Source organism: Sus scrofa, chromosome 5 (assembly GCF_000003025.6).
Source record: "Sus scrofa isolate TJ Tabasco breed Duroc chromosome 5, Sscrofa11.1, whole genome shotgun sequence".
Classification (NCBI taxonomy): Eukaryota; Metazoa; Chordata; class Mammalia; order Artiodactyla; family Suidae; genus Sus; species Sus scrofa.
Genome location: NC_010447.5, coordinates 78,418,746 through 78,436,077, shown reverse-complemented (window position 1 = coordinate 78,436,077; position 17,332 = coordinate 78,418,746). Strand labels below are relative to the sequence as shown.

The window sequence follows — 17,332 nt, the reverse complement described above, 5'->3', positions numbered from 1 at the left end:
CCAAGAAATTCAGTATACCCCAAGTAGAAGAAACACCAACTGAAATATATAATAACTCAGTTGCTGAAAAACACTGATATAGAGAAAAATGATAAAAGCAACCAAAAGAAAAGAAACATATTATGTATAGAGGAACAAAGACCTGTCAGAAACCGTATAGGCCAGAAGAGAAGGTAGCTACATCTTTAGTACTGAAGGGGAAAAAAAAAAACAAACTTGTCAACCTAATTTCTGTACCAGCAAATATGTCTCAAAAAAATAAGGCTGTACTTTTCTAGGCAAACATGCTGAGAGAATTCATCACCAGCAAATCTCTTCTATAATATTAAAGGATATTTGTCAGGCAGAAGAAAAATAATGAGGTAGAAATTTCAATCTCATTTTTTACTATCTCTGAAAGACAAAAAAAATGAACATGCTATGGGGCTTGTGACATGTTGAAGTAAAATTTGTAACAACACAAAGAGGGGAAATGGAAGTATATACTTATATTCTTGCACAATACATGAAGTGGTATAATGTTATAGGAAGATAGACTATTGTAAGTGAAAGGTATATAAATCCTATAGCAACCAGTTAAAAACAAAAAGGTATCGTTAATAAGCCGGTAATGAAGGAGTTCCCTTGTAGTACAGCAGGTTAAGGATCCAGGATTCATCCCTGTGGCATCTTGGGTTGCTGCTGTAGTGTAGGTTTGTTTGTTTATTTGTTTTCATTTTTGGCCGACCCATGCTTATGGAGCTTCTGGGCCAGGGATTAGATCCAAGCCGGAGTTGTGACCTAAGCCACAGCTGCGACAAGGCTGGATCCTTGACCCACTGTGCCAGGTTGGGGATTGAACCTACATCCTAGGGATCCCAAGACATTGCCAGTACCATTGTGCCTCAGCAGGAGCTCCTGTAGTGTGTGTTTGACCCCTGGGAACTTCTACATGCTTCGGGCACAGCCAGAGAAAAAAAAACCAGTAATGGCAATAAAATGGAATTTAAAAATCCTCAATCCTGGAGCTCCCTAGTGGCCCAGCAGTTAAGGATTCAGCATTGTCACTGCTGTGACTCATTCCGTCCTGTGGCCTGGATTTGATCCCTGGCCCAGGAACTTTCACATGGCACGGGCATGGCCAAAAAAAAAAAAAAAAAAAAAAACCTCAATCCAGAGGAAGGCAGGAAAAGAAGAGGCAAATAGAAAAATAGAACAGTTGGGACAAATAGAAAAAAAGAACACGGTGGTGGATTTAAACCCAACCATCTCAGTAATCACATTAAACATAAACGGTCTAACCGAGCACACCCAATGGAAATACAATATGAGCCATGTATGTAATTTCAGGTTTTAACCTAGTATATCTAAAACGTTATTTTGGTATGTAATAAATACGAAACTATTATTAATGAGGTATTTTACCTTCTCTTTAAAATGCGTGTATTTTATACTTACAGCACATTAACACAGTACAGTTTGGGTTTTTTTGTTTTTTGTTTTTTTGTCTTTTTGCCTTTTCTAAGGCCATTCCCTCGGCATATGGAGGTTCCCAGGCTAGGGGTCTAATCGGAGCTGTAGCCGCCAGTCTACACCAGAGCCACAGCAATGCCAGATCCTTAACCCAATGAGTAAAGCCAGGGATCAAACCTATACCCTTTATGCCAGAGCCACAGCAACGCGTGATCTGAGCTGCGTCTGCAACCTACACCACAGCTCATGGCAACGCTGGATCCTTAACCCACTGAGCAAGGCCAGGGATCAAACCCATGTCCTCATGGTTCCTAGTCGGATTCATTAACCACTAAGCCATGATGGGAACTCCCACAGCACAGTTTGGATTAGTCATATTTCAAGTGTTTTATAGTCACTTTGACTAGTGGCTGTCATATTGGACAATATAAATTAAACAACCAGTTAAAAAGCAGAGATTGTCAGATTAGGTTAAAAAATTTGTCTTCAAGAAAGTTTTGTTGTTGTTGGTGTTGTGCCCAGAGCATGCAGAAGTTCCCAGGCCAGGGATTGAACCTGTGCCACAGAAGTGACCCAGGCCACAACAGTGATGATGCTGGATCCTTAACCTGCTCGGCCACCAAGGAACTGCAAGAAACCTATTTTGAATGACACAGATAAGTTAAAAGGATGGAAAAATACGCCATGCAAACACTAAACAAAAGAAAGATGAAGTAACAATATTAATATCACACCAAGTAGATTTCAGAACATGGAATGTTCCAATGAGAGACATTTCATAATGATAAGAGGATAAACTCATCTAGAACATTAACTGTCCTATGCATCTAATAACAGAACTTCAAAATACAACATGAAGCAAAACGTAAAAAAACACAAAGGGGAAATAGACAAATCTATAATTACTGTTGAAGATTTCAGCACCTCTCTCCCAATAATTTATTTTGTTTCCAAGGAGAAGTTAAATCTAAATGATGCTCAGTAAGAGAGGAAATGGCTTGCAAAACATTAAGTCCAGCTAGACAAAACTAGCACAGGGAATAGGTTTTCCCTAGAAAATAAAAAATGATTGTGAGAAAGGGGAAAAAAATTAGACAGAATGAGATAAATTGGTTTAGTGAATGAATAGGATGGGTCTCCCGTATGCTGTGCACCCCTACATGTAGAATAAGATGATCAGAATAGGAGTTAACAGTGTTTCTAACATGACTCAGAGTCCACATCATTTTAGTTTACCTCTTTCAAGTGTTTCTTAATAGAACTAGTTCTTTTGATAAACAGGGATTTATGTGAGGTCACAGGGAGAATAGTAATTACAGTTGTCATGGCTCCATAAAAATAGATGTTGCCTGCCTGTCTTTCTCTAAAATTTTGGCAGTAATTCTAATAATTTGTTACTTGAATTTGCACATGAGAAAAATCCTGGGCACAGTGAGAGATGCAGTAACAGAGAGATTGTGTGAAGTCTGCCCTCTTGGTTTCTATGATGTTCTTAGGTTAGATCTTAGTGACCTTCTGAATCATAATATTCAGGTGCTGTTGCTTGGTAAGTCTTTTGGGTTTTGTGGTTGACAAGGTTGACAGTGTGGTTGACGTTCTAATTTAAAAAATCAGAATGAAGAGGCAGGAAAATCTAGAAGGGTAAAATAGGAAGAACAGCTTTTTCCCCAAAAACGTAATCTTTTCTTTTCTTTCTTTCTTTCTTTCTTTCTTTTTTTTTTTTTTTTTTTTGTCTTTTTAGGGCTACACCCAGGGCATATGGAATTTCTCAGGCTAGGAGTTGAATCCAAGCTGCACCTACTGACCCATGCCACCATGGCCCCAGCAATGTCATATCCGAACTGTGTCTGCGACCTTCACCAAGCCCCACAGCAACGCTGGATCCTTAACCCACTGAAGCGAGTCTAGGGAATCAAACCTGCATCCTCATGAATCCTACTTGGGTTCATTCCCACTGAGCCACAAGGGGGACTCCCCCCAAAAGTAATCTTGGTTTCTGCTAAGAAGCACTGTCATGCCCAAGACTTGTAGTACATTTTTTTCCTAAGCTAATTTTAAGTGTCAGAGTGTGAAATTGGGAAGGATTAAAAGTCAGGACTTGACTGTTAGTGAAATTTTTACTTATTTTAAATGCATGAGAAAACAGTAGTTTGGCTGGTTTACTACATGAGAAGGAAGATACAAATAGCAGTAGTCATTTATGTCATTGTGGTAACATACAGGAAAAGGATTGAATCCTTAGTTTGAAAACATTGTAGGCTTTTCTTTTAAAGAGAAGCTTTTTTCAGCTTCAGCCTGGCAGCTCTTCAAATAAAATCACAAAGAAACAAGACACTGTAAACAACCATTCCACTCCCAAACAGGACTGCATAGACAAGCAGGCGCTCATGGCCAAGGCTGTGAAGGCAGCCGGAAGGGCAGCTCTTTAGAAGCCACAGCAAAGAGAGGCAAGTGTGGGCCCCCAAAAGAGTGACAAGTGCAAGACCAGTAGGCACAGGGCTGATTTACTACTCTTAGCCCCCTATTCCAAAGGGAATTCAAGATCTTCTGGAGCTAAGAGAGCCCTGTGTGCAGAAAGGCTCTCACCACGCAAGGGGAGAGACCCTTGTCTTCATACAGTACAAGCAAATGCTGTCACTGCTTCTCTTTCATCTTAAACACTGTGATCTCTTCTCTCATTTTGGTTTTCTTCATCTTCAGCCCTCCTCTGTGAGAAGATGTGTAGGAATCTTTTTGTTCTCCTAATTCCTAGCTTGTTTTTTTGGTATGATTGTATCTTGGCAGACCTATGGCAGTTTTCCTCATTTGGACAGAGTAATAGCTAAAAAACTGAGGAGAGAAACTTGGATCTAAAATCTGCCTCAGATGTCAGATTACACCTCCTTGGCTAATAGGAGGGAACATTGAAGCCACCAAACTCCCTCCTAATGGGATACAGTGTAAATGAAAAGGAACCCAGATCCTCCCTAGAGCTAGTTTAATGAGCTGACTTTGGAGGAAGCCATTTCCCTCTCAGTGGAGAAACCTTGGTTGGAGGCAGAGCTAAAGCAATGGAAAAAGGTCCTGATCCCTAGGTTCCTGTTCAGCTGGTTTGGTCTTCAGCGTTATAGTCCACTCTCAAAATAATAAAATAAGAAACAGCTCAAGCTAGACTTAATTGTTTTCTGGAACGCTTTCCTCCTGAAAAATGTGATAGCCATGTGTGGTGTGACACTCATTTATGTCATCGTTTTCACTGTAGGTTAATGATCCCAAAGGCGATATACCCCGGCACCTGGGGAGATAGATCTCCATGGCTCTGATGTGCTTAGCTGTCCTTACATCTCTGTGATTCCTTCCACCTCCACCTCAAATCCTTATTGTCTGTTGTAATATATAACTTATCTGCCCCATGGAGGGTTTGGCTTACAGTGACTGACAGATTGTCTGCCTGTTCTCTTCACCCCTTGGATTGGAGGGTTTAGCCTCATAACATGGCTAATATTGTGGGGTAGAATACCAGAGGAGTCAGTCCCTTCTTGCTGATTTTCTTTCACTCGGGAATTCAGATTATAGCCAGGAATCTGTGCTTGTTGGGCAGATCTTCCTGTAATCCTGGCTGTCTTCACAAGCCTAGAAACATCCTTTAGCACCATTGCCTTTGGGGCAGAGTTAGATTGAAAACCTCGATTTGAGAAATCTGTGATCCTGATTGTCTTGATTCATTATCATTTAAATAACTCAGCTCCAGTTACTTATTGGCTATCACACCAGGCAGAGAATTAACCACAACCTGGGTTTTCTGGGCCTATAGCTCAGTCTTTAGAGATGCAGGCAGAACAGTGTCTTTCTTCAGTCCTAGCTTTCCCCACCACCACCCTCAGAGCCCGGCCTCATGGTGAATGTGGTTTCCTTGCAGCTGCCTAGGCATCCTCATCTATAGGCCCTTTCTCTAGTCTAGACCATGCTCCGGTGTGTTCCTGGCAGTATTCCCTGCTGCCTACCCAGTATGTAGTTGCCTACTGTTGGGCAGTAGCTCACTGCTCTGGCATCCTAGTGTGTAAATATTTGTCAAAGGACGGGGGCGTTTTCCCATTCCCCAAAAAGCATTCTGAAAAATGTGCCTGTTTTCTTAGTCATATTTCCAAGCCGTGGATCAGTTAGCCCATTCATTCCTTGTAGTTGACAGACACTAGTGCCTGACCTCAGTTGGCCACATAAAGTAAGTATGCAGTAACTTCCGGCACAGTAACTTCCAAGCTTTAGTACCGAGGAGCCTTGGACCTAAAGGAACCATGGACAACATAGTCACTATTAAAGAACACATTATTTCATTAGCATGTTTTAACATATCTCTGCTAACATGACATTAAGCATTTTAATTTATTTCACTTGTACTTGCCTCATATTGAAGGCGTAAATGAGTCAACAAAAATGGGAAAGCTAACCATACAGATTCTGGGGGAGAATGTTACTCTTCATGTTTGTGATTTTACTTTCAAGTCTCATGTAATATAGGTTATACTATATCCATGTCTGCCTCTATACAAACAACATTGCTAAGCTGCTGTCACTTTAGAGATGTTTTTCCAGTAAGTTGATGGTTTATCCTGTCACACTCAAGTTCTACTTGAGACCAAAACAGTTTGCTTTTGCTCAGTGGCGTATTAGGCTGAAAATGCAGTCTTTAGTCATTGAGCAGTTTTCTATCTTTGTGCAAAATCAGGAGGCCTTCATAGAAGGATTAACTGCTGATCTTAGCTTTATTAACAGTAGATTTGGACCTCAAGATTTATTTAAATGGCTCACACAGACCCAGCAGATTAAAGGAACTTCTTGTACTCTTTCCTTTCCTTTTCTCTTGAGTCTCACCTAAAGGGGCGCTATAGCGCCCCTTCCTCCTCATTCTCTAGTTGTTTTTTTTTACCCTAATCTTCAGTATTCTACCGATCTGGCCAACATCTGCCCATATATATCCTGAGCCATGCATATATGTAAATATATAAATATATATATGTGTGTGTGTATATACGTCAACTTTCCCTGTTTTCACTCTTTATAACCCCCTCAACTCTTGTTCCTATGCTATGCAGTGTAGGAATGGTGTTTCCTTCTTACAACATAACTGTTTTCGAAGGCTTGAGTATCTATTTTTGTCTTTTTTGTCTTTTTGTCTTTTGTTGTTGTTGTTGCTATCTCTTGGGCCGCTTCGAGGCATATGGAGGTTCCCAGGCTAGGGGTTGAATCGGAGCTGTAGCCACCAGCCTACGCCAGAGCCACAGCAACGCGGGATCCGAGCCGTGTCTGCAACCTACACCACAGCTCACGGCAACGCCGGATCGTCAACCCACTGAGCAAGGGCAGGGACCGAACCCGCGACCTCATGGTTCCTAGTCGGATTCGTTAACCACTGCGCCACGACGGGAACTCCCTTGAGTATCTATTTTAATATATATACCTTCTTCCCACAGATCATCAATTTCTACATGAATATGCTAATGGAGCGAAGTAAAGAGAAAGGAATGCCAAGTGTACATGCATTTAATACCTTTTTTTTCACTAAGTTAAAAACGGCTGGTTATCAAGCAGTGAAACGTTGGACAAAGAAAGTGGATGTCTTTTCTGTTGATATTCTTTTGGTGCCCATTCACCTGGGAGTGCACTGGTGTCTTGCTGTGAGTACCTGTTTTATTTTTGTTAAAAGAAATCTATGTACTTCTAGAATACACAGAAAGTAGTGAATATTAGTTCTACACTTTCACTGGATGATTGAGGAAGGAGTAGCATTTAGTTGTCTAAAAATTGGATAGATCAGGGAGTTCCTGTTGTGGCTCAGTGGTAATGACCCCGACTAGTATCCATGAGGATGCCAGTTCCGTCCCTGGCCTCAGTAAGGATCCGGTGTTGCCGTGCGCTGTGGTGTAGGTCACAGATGAGACTCAGATCCCAAGTTGCTGTGGCTGTGGTGTAGGCCGGCAGCTGCAGCTCTGATTCAACCCCTAGCCTGGGAACCTCCATATGCCTCAGGTGTGGCCTTAAAAAAGCAAAAAAAAAAAAAAAAAAAAAATTGGATAGGTCAATGAGCTTCTTGCCAAGAGTGGGGGGTACTTAGGTTTTGAAGAAAGCTGTGGAATTTCCTTTTCTGGAAATATTTAAAAAGGGAGTTATGAGTCAAAGCAGGCTTAAGGCAAGGCATAGAGAGAAAAAGTGACTTCTTAATGATGCTGCCAACTCAGATTCTATGATTATTATTTTCTGCCTAATCATGACTTGCCTTGCATACTTGGTAATTTAATATTTTTATGACTCAGAAAACATGGATACATTAGCTTAAATATTAATAAACGTATAAAAGTTATTTTGCAGAATTACATTTGAAAAGCATAAAGCCAAAAGGAAATTCTCCAGGTAAAAGAAACAAAAGCTAGGAGTTACCATTGTGGCTCAGTGCATTATGAACCCAACTAGTAGCCATGAGGTTATGGGTTCAATCCCTGGCCTTGCTCAGTGGGTTAAGGATCTGGCGTTGCCCTGAGCTGTGGTGTAGGTTGCAGATATGGCATGGATCCCACATTGCTGTGGTTGTGGTGTAGGCCGGCAGCTGCAGCTCTGATTCGCCTCCTTGCCTTGGAACTTCTGTATGCCACAAGTGCAGCTCCCCAAAAAAGGAAGGAAGGAAGGAAGAGAGAGAGGAAGAAGAAAGGAAGAAAACAAAACCTAGAATCTTTTACCATCTTTCTGAAAATGTGTGGAAATGATCCCACTCAACTTCTTTCTCTGAAGAGCACATTATGTCTTCAGTGCTGCCCACATTGCAGATGGAGAACCTGAATACTAGAAAAAGGTTTTAGGGCAATGAATAGGGCCACTTATCAGTGAGCCCCCACCATAGTTCTAAGTAAATAACACCCCCCCATTCTTCTTTCCTCTGCAGATTAAGCAAGGTATAATGCAAAGTATCCATCAAACTTGTCATGATTTCATAGGAAATTGGTGGAAGTTTCCAAGTTCCAGGGAAGGGAAAAGCTGAGAAGTCAATTTTCTTCACTTCATAAACACACAGATTTTTTTATTCCTAGGTTGTGGACTTTAGAAAGAAGAATATTACCTATTACGACTCTATGGGTGGGATAAATAATGAAGCCTGCAGGATCCTCTTGTAAGTAAGGAGTTGAGGACAGAAGAATTTGGTGTTGGGTATGTGTTGTGTTTTTTTAGTTGTTGAATTCTGTTTTCTGATCCATTCAATGGAGTAATAAATAAAGGAAATTTTTATATTGAGTAAGAATGGATAGTTTCCATCAAAGAAAGTAAAGTTTAATAATAGTATAATAATACCAAAAGTATGCCCTAATGGGGATAATTACTGTCTTGGTGTGCTGAAATAGAGAGTGGGTACAGAGAGAGAGAGAGAGAAAGAAACTACTTAGGAATCATATTCTCCAACCTAATTTTTCAGATGAAGAAACCACAGGTGATTCTGATTTGCTCAGGTCCCACCAGTTAGCAGCTCAACTGGGAACCAAAATGCAAATCTCTTTACACATGTCTATTTCTCTTTCCGAAATGTCTGTTTCTCACTGTACCACTCTGGTGGCCAGGCGGAAGTAAGTTCCAGAAGAGTGAGCAGTTTGCGCTTAAGAAGAGTGCTCTGTATGGGGTGTGCACTCAACACATTGTTTTGGATTGAATTTTCACACCAGAGAATCAAGACTATAAATATAAATAAAGACCTCGATATTCCCAGGGAAGCATTTCTTTTTTATTAGATTGAGTTCCGAAGGACCATGTAAACCAAGGGAAAAGAATGAAAACTTGTTCTTCAGAAAGGACAGTAGATAGAGGAGCCTGGGTATCAGAGGCACTGGTTATGTTTCTCAGAGCGGGCGTGAATTGTGGGACTTCCAAAGGAAGCTTAGCAGTCCAGAGATTCCTTGCCCAGCAACATATACTGTGTTCCGTAGAAGTGCAGATGGAAACTTCCTAAGGATTGTCAGCCCCATTCTTTGAGCAGCAGGTGTCATCAGTGTTCCCCAAGCTCACCTCATTCTCTCCCAATACCTGTAGGCAATACCTAAAGCAAGAAAGCATTGACAAGAAAAGGAAAGAGTTTGACACCAATGGCTGGCAGCTCTTCAGCAAGAAAAGCCAGGTACATTTCACCTTGATGAGATGGAAATTCTGAGATTAGGGTATGGGAAAGAAAAGGATTTCACTGTTTAGTCCCCAGGGACCTTCTGTTTGGTCGTGTGGTTCTGTGGGAAAGTTAGAGTAAACTTCTGTGGGAAACCTAGTAATGTGTTTCTTATGAAGAACTAGGTTTTCTAAATGTCCAGCTATTTTGCCAAGTTTTTCATTTCTGTGGGTAATGTTTGCAGATTGTTTGGCCCCTGTGGGAGGGACCTGTTTTTACACACTGGGTATCGTGGGAAGTCTAAGGTATTCTCCTGTATGATTAATAGGACATACACAAGCCTGACTGAGAAGCTGTATTTTTTTTTTCTCTGAGCCTCTGTTGTTCTGAATGGGGAATCGGAGTAATCTCTTCAAAATTCAGGGAAACTTGTAAAATTCATGTTCTTTGGTTCTTATTTATAATCAAATAAGGAAAAAGGAAGCTTGGAAAGATGTCACCTTTTTGTTGTTTTGGGGCTTTCAGGAAATTCCACAGCAGATGAATGGAAGTGACTGTGGCATGTTTGCCTGCAAATATGCTGACTGCATTACCAAAGACAGACCAATCAACTTCACACAGGTGAGCTGAGCCGCCTGGAGGAAGCTCTGTGACCACCCTGGCTCTGGGTTGCCCGACAGATGTTTTTCTCTCCACTTGTACCACTCAGGGGGCTCCACTTCCGCCTATATATAGCTCATAACATGGGTGGAGATGGCCTGTGCCACGTCACAAGAAGAAGAAGGCTAGTGATAGGCCACATCCCAGGTTACCATACATCAGGTTACCATACAACCCTGGGCAACAGCAGAGCCTTCTTCCCTGCCTGTCTCCCCCACCTGCCTCAAATCCTATTAGAAGCAGAGAACTGGAACCAGAGCAGGTTTCCTTCAGTTTCCTTTTATTTGGGCAGCAGTTAAATTTTGGAACAGGCCACACCTCGATCTCCCAATGTAATTTGTTACGCTGCCTTCCTGCCCTGCCCCTCACTTGATGCAGCCGATTTGTCTTCTCGTAGTTTGTGATTGTTTATTTCTGTCCACATGGTCCTTCGGAGAACAAAGTGGTTTGAGACTAGAGATTATGGTGTAATCTTTGTCCTCTACTTAACCCTTTACTTCTGTTTAAATTAACACTTTACCAGATTTTTCCATCATAGCCCTTGGATGGAGCTGACTCTTGCCATTCCCATAACTTTTCCCCTAAAAGTGAGTTTTTGATTTTCAGGCCTCAAATCTCATATCCTTTTAAAAGTTCGACATAGAGGACTTGATAGACACCATTCTCAAAATTCTTGGAGGCATTTGGGTATAGCCTGGTGATGCCCAGTAAAACTTCTATGGTGACAGCAACGGAAAACAATCATAGAGATGGTAATAAAAAAAAAGAGCAATAGAAAGAAAAAAGTCATGTGTAGTCAGGAATGAGCAGTTGGAAAGACCAAGAATGCAGCTGAGACTATTTTAGTTAAAAACCTCAGGAAGAAAAAGAGTGTTGGGTCTACGTACAAGAAATGAAAATTAGGGTGTCTCTGTGTCCCTACAGCAACACATGCCGTACTTCCGGAAGCGGATGGTCTGGGAAATCCTCCACCGAAAGCTCTTGTGAAGACCGTCTCAGTTAGCAGACATGGACTTGTGGGGGACCAGCTCTTTGTTGTCTACATCCAGAGACCTTGGAAACAGCTGCTCCCAACCCTCTGTTCTTGTAAAGTCCTTGATCCTGGACCAGGCCCTGGAGAGATGCACTCACAAGCACATCTGCCTTTCCTTTTGTATCTCAGATACTATTTTTGCAAAGAAACTTTGGTGCTGTGAAAGGGGTGAGGGACATCCCTAAGCTGAAGAGAGAGACTGCTTTTCACTTCTTCAGTTCTGCCATCTTGTTTTAAAAGGGCTCCAGCTTCACTCAGTCCCTTATTAGGGGCCTGAGCGAAGCTTGGATAGACTCTTGGTTTCATAGAAACTCTTGTTGTTAGGCCTTATTAAGAGGTAGGAAAGGACGTGGGCAAAAAGGTAGGGATGAAAACCACCAGCATATACACGCACACATACATACAGGATTTACAAGATGTGTCATCAGGAAAGTGACAGTAAACTGGACCTTGGGGCACCTGCGTAAGTCCTTCCTCCAGGACTTGTCCTGTTTATATGCCCCTTTGTGAAATCCGTCTGGTTCTTCATAAGGCTGTTTTATCATCGTAGCTTCTTCTTCCCCTCCTGAGGCACAACACATGAGCCTTGGGTGGACCCCAAAGTCTCAGTCCTTTCCTTAAAAGCAGAGATTTGCATGTGCTCACAACACATGATACAGGGAAGTCCCACCCAGGGAGTGGTTTAGTGGAGCAACAAGGCACCACTTTTACTGCTGCCTACTTCTGACCAAGAAGAAGGACCTCAGTCTTTAGCATAAAATTCCAGCATTGGATGAATGCAGGTCTAGTTTGGTCTGTGGCTAGCTAGGTTAAATATGTTTCTAACCACAGAGAATTTAATATATATATATATTTCACAGGAATATGCTTTTTTTTTTTTTTTTTTTTTTTAAGGCTAAATGTGTTCACCATTTTAGCCTGTAGATTTATTACCATTTTCCAAATTTAGCTCCCGGCACGCACAGATCCCACCCCCTATGTGTAGGGTGATTGTGGACTTCCTAACAGAATATTTTGAGGCCTGGATGAATTTTGGCTTAGGGGTAGAGGTTACAGAGGGAGGCAAGATTTTCAACTGGAAAAACGGGTGGAATTTGGACTGATCAACTTGAGATTGAAAAACTGCTATTCCTTTTGTTCTTTGTAGCATCTCCCCCAACCCTGAGCGATCCTCAGGCTAGATAGTGAAACGATCCAATGCCAGTGTCATTTTGTACGTAAGTTCCAAAACGGAACATTTTATACTTTTTTCTGTATTGTAATAGGTAGTTTTGTATGAAATCTTTTCTTCTCTTCCCTTGTACCTCATCCTTTCCAACATTGTGCTTACTCCCTGGGCTTATTTGAAAATTTTACTCTGTTTTATATCAAGCTTGTTTAGTACATTTTTCTATGTGTTACCACAGGTTACAATTTGAAAAGAAAACTATTTTTTTTAAATATTCCATTGTTAACTGAATGTTACTGTTTCCACTCCAGCAACCAGATGTTCGACCTTTTTCATACTGCCTGCCTTTTGGGGGAAGACCACCTTTCGTTTGTTTGTTTTCTTTTTCCTTTTTTTTTTTTTTTTTTTCCCTTCTCTCTTTCTTGCTTTTTTTTTTTTTTTTTTTTTTCCCTCTCTCTCTCTTTTTTTTTTTTTTTTTTTGGTGTTTTCTATAGGAAATAAATAGCTTTCTATATATGAGTTGCTGGGACTTTTCACATTCTCTTTTAGAAAGCTATGGCATGCAGGCTCATTGTGGGACTCCTGAACATTGATTCTTGGTACTGAATGTATTTAAGTGACAACTGCAAAGGTGGCAGTCTGGCGTCGATTTGGACCATGAATCAAAAGACTTGAGTCTTCCAGATGCTCTTGCTATTGTCTGGGGAATTCAGAACAAGGTAGTTGTCTGTATTGATTGTTTGTCCATTAGATAACACCTGTCTTACCCTCCTCACAGAATTTGTACAGACCAAAGCAACAAATATTTATTGCCATGTATAGCAGAAAATGAAACATGCAACAAAAGCACTTTGAAAAATATATAAGGAATTGTTAAGCCTCTCTGAACTTGGCCCCGATTTCTGACCAATGCAGTTTTCTACAAGGCAAAGTTAGTGATCCTGAGACCACCCTACATGAGTGGGCCAAGCTGAGACACAGGTTGTGGTCCAGAGTGGGAACCAAAAATACTTATATATAGTGGGGCCCCTTCTTTCCAGAGAGCTGCCCCCAGAAGAGCAGGACTAGCATCTGGAAACTTTCTTCTTCATTTAAGGGTGGGCCTTGATGACCAGGTTGAAATAAAATGTTCCTACATTCCATGGCCAAGGGCATGTTACCAATATCTTATTTAACTTACTTTTAAGCTAAAGCCTGTTGCTTTCCTCTTCTTCAGTCTTACCCTCTTTCCTGTGCCCAGTGCTCATAATTACCTACCTCCCCTAAGAAAGGAACTCTTGATTCATAATAAGCTCTAGATGCCAACTATGAAAACTTCAGCAGAAATCACAGTCCCAGCAGTCCATCCTGGAACCTATACAGAGAAAGTCAGACCATTCCCACCCATTTGAGAATACTTGATTCAAGGCACAGAGGCTACTTTCATCCCCTTTGTCACCTGGGACCCACCATTGCTCCCAGGAGACCTGTTTAGGATTGAATGCAAGAGTACTTTTCCCTCATCTGCCCTGGAGACTTTGTGTAAATTGACTCTTCTATATATGAGGTGCTTCAACCTCTCTGTGGTATCAACCTCTCTCTTCTTTAGCCCCTGTAACTGTGCTGGCATCTTCTTCACTGCCCCTAGCAATATTAGGCCCAACGTTTTATTAGTGTTCTGGGGTGAAGCAGGTAACCTGGAAAAGCACTGCCAGCAACCATATTCCGTAGTCTATCGCCACCTGGTTCTGCATGGCCCATAAAAGATTTTAGTGGACAGAGAGGGAGGGTTCACATCAGAGCGCCAATGTTTTTAATGTTTTAACCTCTAGTCTTTCTGTGCCATCCCTTCAGCTCTCAAATATGTCTTGCCCCAGAGTAAGAGAGACGACTGACACTTGGGCTTTGTCTTCTCCCTTGCTGCGCCCAGATGGGCCAGGGGGACATAGGATATGATGCTCTCATCTGGGGAACTCATATACCCAAGAGAGTCGGAAAAGGACACATAAGGCTATTTATCAGGCCCTGTTGATGTACATGCTGAGCTCCTAGCAAAGTGATCATATTTCCCTGCCTAGGAGCAGTCTATCCACAGCTTCAGATTCATCCTAAAATTTGGAAAGGGACAAGTTAAGGCTCAGCCCAGCATCTTTCCTAATAGCCCAGAGCTTTATTTCACCTGTGCTGAATGCTATTATCTGTCTTTCAAGAGTCTGTAATACCTATTCCTAGCTTTGGCAGCACGGAAGGACATAACATAATGGTAAGTGGGGTCGTGCTGGTCACCACTAAGAAAGGAGTGCTTAGACACATCTCCCCTGTGAGAGAGAAACAAGAAACTAGGAGATACTGAGTCAGAAGATAAACCTTGAGGAAATGTTAGTGCAGGCTGCTTCTGGCCACACAGGGAGAGGTGGGGATAATTCTAATTGGGAGTGGTTGGACCAGATGTCCAGGGTCTTGCAAAGTCTAAAATTCTGAAATGCTATTGAGGACCATAATGCTGCTTGGAATACAAACTGATCAAGGTAGAGATTCAAAGTCAAGTTGAAGGCCAGTGTTAAGACTGGCTTGATCTTAGAGTTAGGGCCCCGGTCAGTCTTCCCTAATGGAGCAGGTCATAGCTGCTGACTTTTTTCCATTCTCAAGTGAAGAGTAACCATCAGCTGCTTAACCTCTGGAGATGGTCCTTCCAGCCTTCGCAGAACTTCGGGGAAGGAATATGTATGGGAGGGAGGAGCACAAGGAGCCCAGCATCTTCCACCTGCTGGGCAACCCTCATCCGATTTGTTCTTATTCCTTTCACACATACACAGCACCCACACCCCCAAATCCCACCACCTTGAAGCCTTCCCTGATCTCATTATCTTAAAATCCCTTGTCTGGACATCTGCAGCCCTTAGAATCAGAAAAGTAATACAATCCACATCATATACATATTGTAATCTGTCCTTACGTCAGGAATGGGCTGAGATGCATGTTGCCACTTAGGGCAGATGGGTGATTTGGTGCTTTTGTTTAAGCCAGGAGTGCAAGCTGCTGCTCTCTGGCCTCCTGGGGAGGAGTAGAGATAACTGACTGAATATTGAGGCAACGTACTGGGGGTCAAGGGAAGAAGGTCCACACACAGCAGCCTGCTGTGAGGCTGTGCCTCCTTTATGGTCCCAAACCTAATGCCTCCTGCTGCCTTTAACAAACCCCCTTCCTCGGCAGTTCGGCATGTCCTTCAGGGGTCTCGGTCCCTAGCCCAGGGGGCTGATTGACATATTTTTTCCCCTAACCACAGATCTTTCTGTTATATACCATTTTCTCCATCTTTTTTATTTCCAGTGGTGGTGTACACCCCAAATTGATTGTAGGTCCTCTTCTGACTACCCTGTCATTTAAATGGGCTGTTTTGCATGATGCCTTGTGTCTTGTCTGTTGGCCAAAGGAGGGCATTTGCCTCATGTGATTCTTCTGGGGAGCCCCTTATGCAAGGTGTTTAATGAGCCCGTGTTTAAACATTGGGTTTGGGGGCCCTGAAGAGTGGAGTGGAGAGATGGCTTGACCAAGGAAATAAAAGCCACCCATTCTCTAGGACCTTTAAGTTTAACTAATTTAGGAGGCCAGGAAGATACCAAGCTATGGACCTCATCAAGAAGGCAGACTCAGGCGTGTGGTCCATTTGAAGCTGGGTATGGATGATGGAGGGGCAGAGGTGGAGATAAGTCAAGGATGATGCCTTTATCTGACTTTGTCTATCTGTGACTCTACCTAGTTTTTAAAGGTTGATTTATTTAAAATAAATTCTGTGAATTTTGCTTTCTTGCCTTGACTGGAAACTCCCTGGTAAAAAGGACTCGATGGTATTTGTCTCTCTGTCTCTTTGCCTGTTTGTTCTGTCTCTGTCTGTGTCTGTGTCTCCTGATCCAAGCTGGACCAGTGATTGGGTCCTCAATGTGGTCTGGATTCCTGAGTCCACCCCTTAACCAGGAGTCTGAATACTGGTCATTCATTCATCTCGTTCCACATACCTGGAATTGAAGCCTGAAACGCAAATAACATGTAAATCTGTGGCTCCCTGGCACTTTTTAAAACCAGACCTGTCTGTGGAGCCAGCCAGAGAGCCCTCCTGAGCCAAAAACACCAGTCGGGACTTCCAGCCCACCCCACTAACAGCACCCCTTGTCTCCTTGTCCCCTCCCATGCCCCTTTCTCCTCACCACCTAACCTCAAGGAAGTGCTCCTACTGCTCTACCTGTAAAGTTCACACTCCAAAGAATAAAACAAGAAAGCACCAACTTCTGAAAAATCTTCCACTATCTTGGTGAAACAATTGCAACTGTGTTGAGCTAGAGGAGCTTGGAGTCTCTTGGACTTGTAACATGTTTCTAACGTGGTGAAGATTTTTCAGCCATTCAAATATGATGGGGTGCAGAGGGAAGCCTTCAAGCCACTCTTACTTTCTGATTCCCCAGGGTGGTTAAAGATAACTGACGATTGCCTGGGTCTAATGTCTCTCCCCAGGTGGGGAGAAGACCCCCTCAAAGTGGAGACCAGGACCCAATCGTGAGTCATAGTCAGCCTACCCCTGGGGCGCCTGGGTTAGTCTTGGGCATGGCTTGATACTTTCCATGGGGAGGGAATGGGGTTCATGTTTCTTAAGGACTTGTGTTCTGAATGCTCTTTTTTTTTTTTTTTCCAGATTCTTTTCCATTCCAGTTTTACACTAAGATACTGACTCTAGTTCCCTGTGCTATATAGTAGGACTTTGTTTATTTTATATGTAATAGTGTGTACCAGATGTTCTTCTGAACCCCAGGAAAAAATGTTTTGCCTTCTTGTATACCTGTGCCCCATTTCCTGTCAGCCCATCGCCAGCCAATTATCTGTGCCATGAGGCCCTCCAGGTCACCGTTGGCTCTGCCTGGGCTTCCTGGTCTCA

At 42.4% G+C, this 17,332-nt stretch overlaps 1 protein-coding gene across 8 annotated transcripts in view; it reads left to right on the top strand.

Annotated features, from left to right (window-relative positions):
* The window catches only part of SENP1 (SUMO1/sentrin specific peptidase 1), a 56,467-nt gene extending 40,238 nt beyond the window's left edge, over positions 1-16,229 (top strand). For 7 of the 8 annotated variants that reach the window (XM_021092613.1, XM_013997976.2, XM_013997979.2 and 4 more), the window contains 5 exons: positions 6,903-7,106; positions 8,511-8,590; positions 9,499-9,583; positions 10,091-10,186; positions 11,150-16,229. In XM_021092613.1, coding sequence (XP_020948272.1) covers positions 6,903-7,106; positions 8,511-8,590; positions 9,499-9,583; positions 10,091-10,186; positions 11,150-11,212 — 528 coding nt within the window. In that variant the 3' untranslated portion in view covers positions 11,213-16,229. Of the gene's footprint in view, positions 1-6,902; positions 7,107-8,510; positions 9,584-10,090; positions 10,187-11,149 lie in introns of those variants that run through there. The other variant, XR_002344186.1, reaches the window with a different exon arrangement.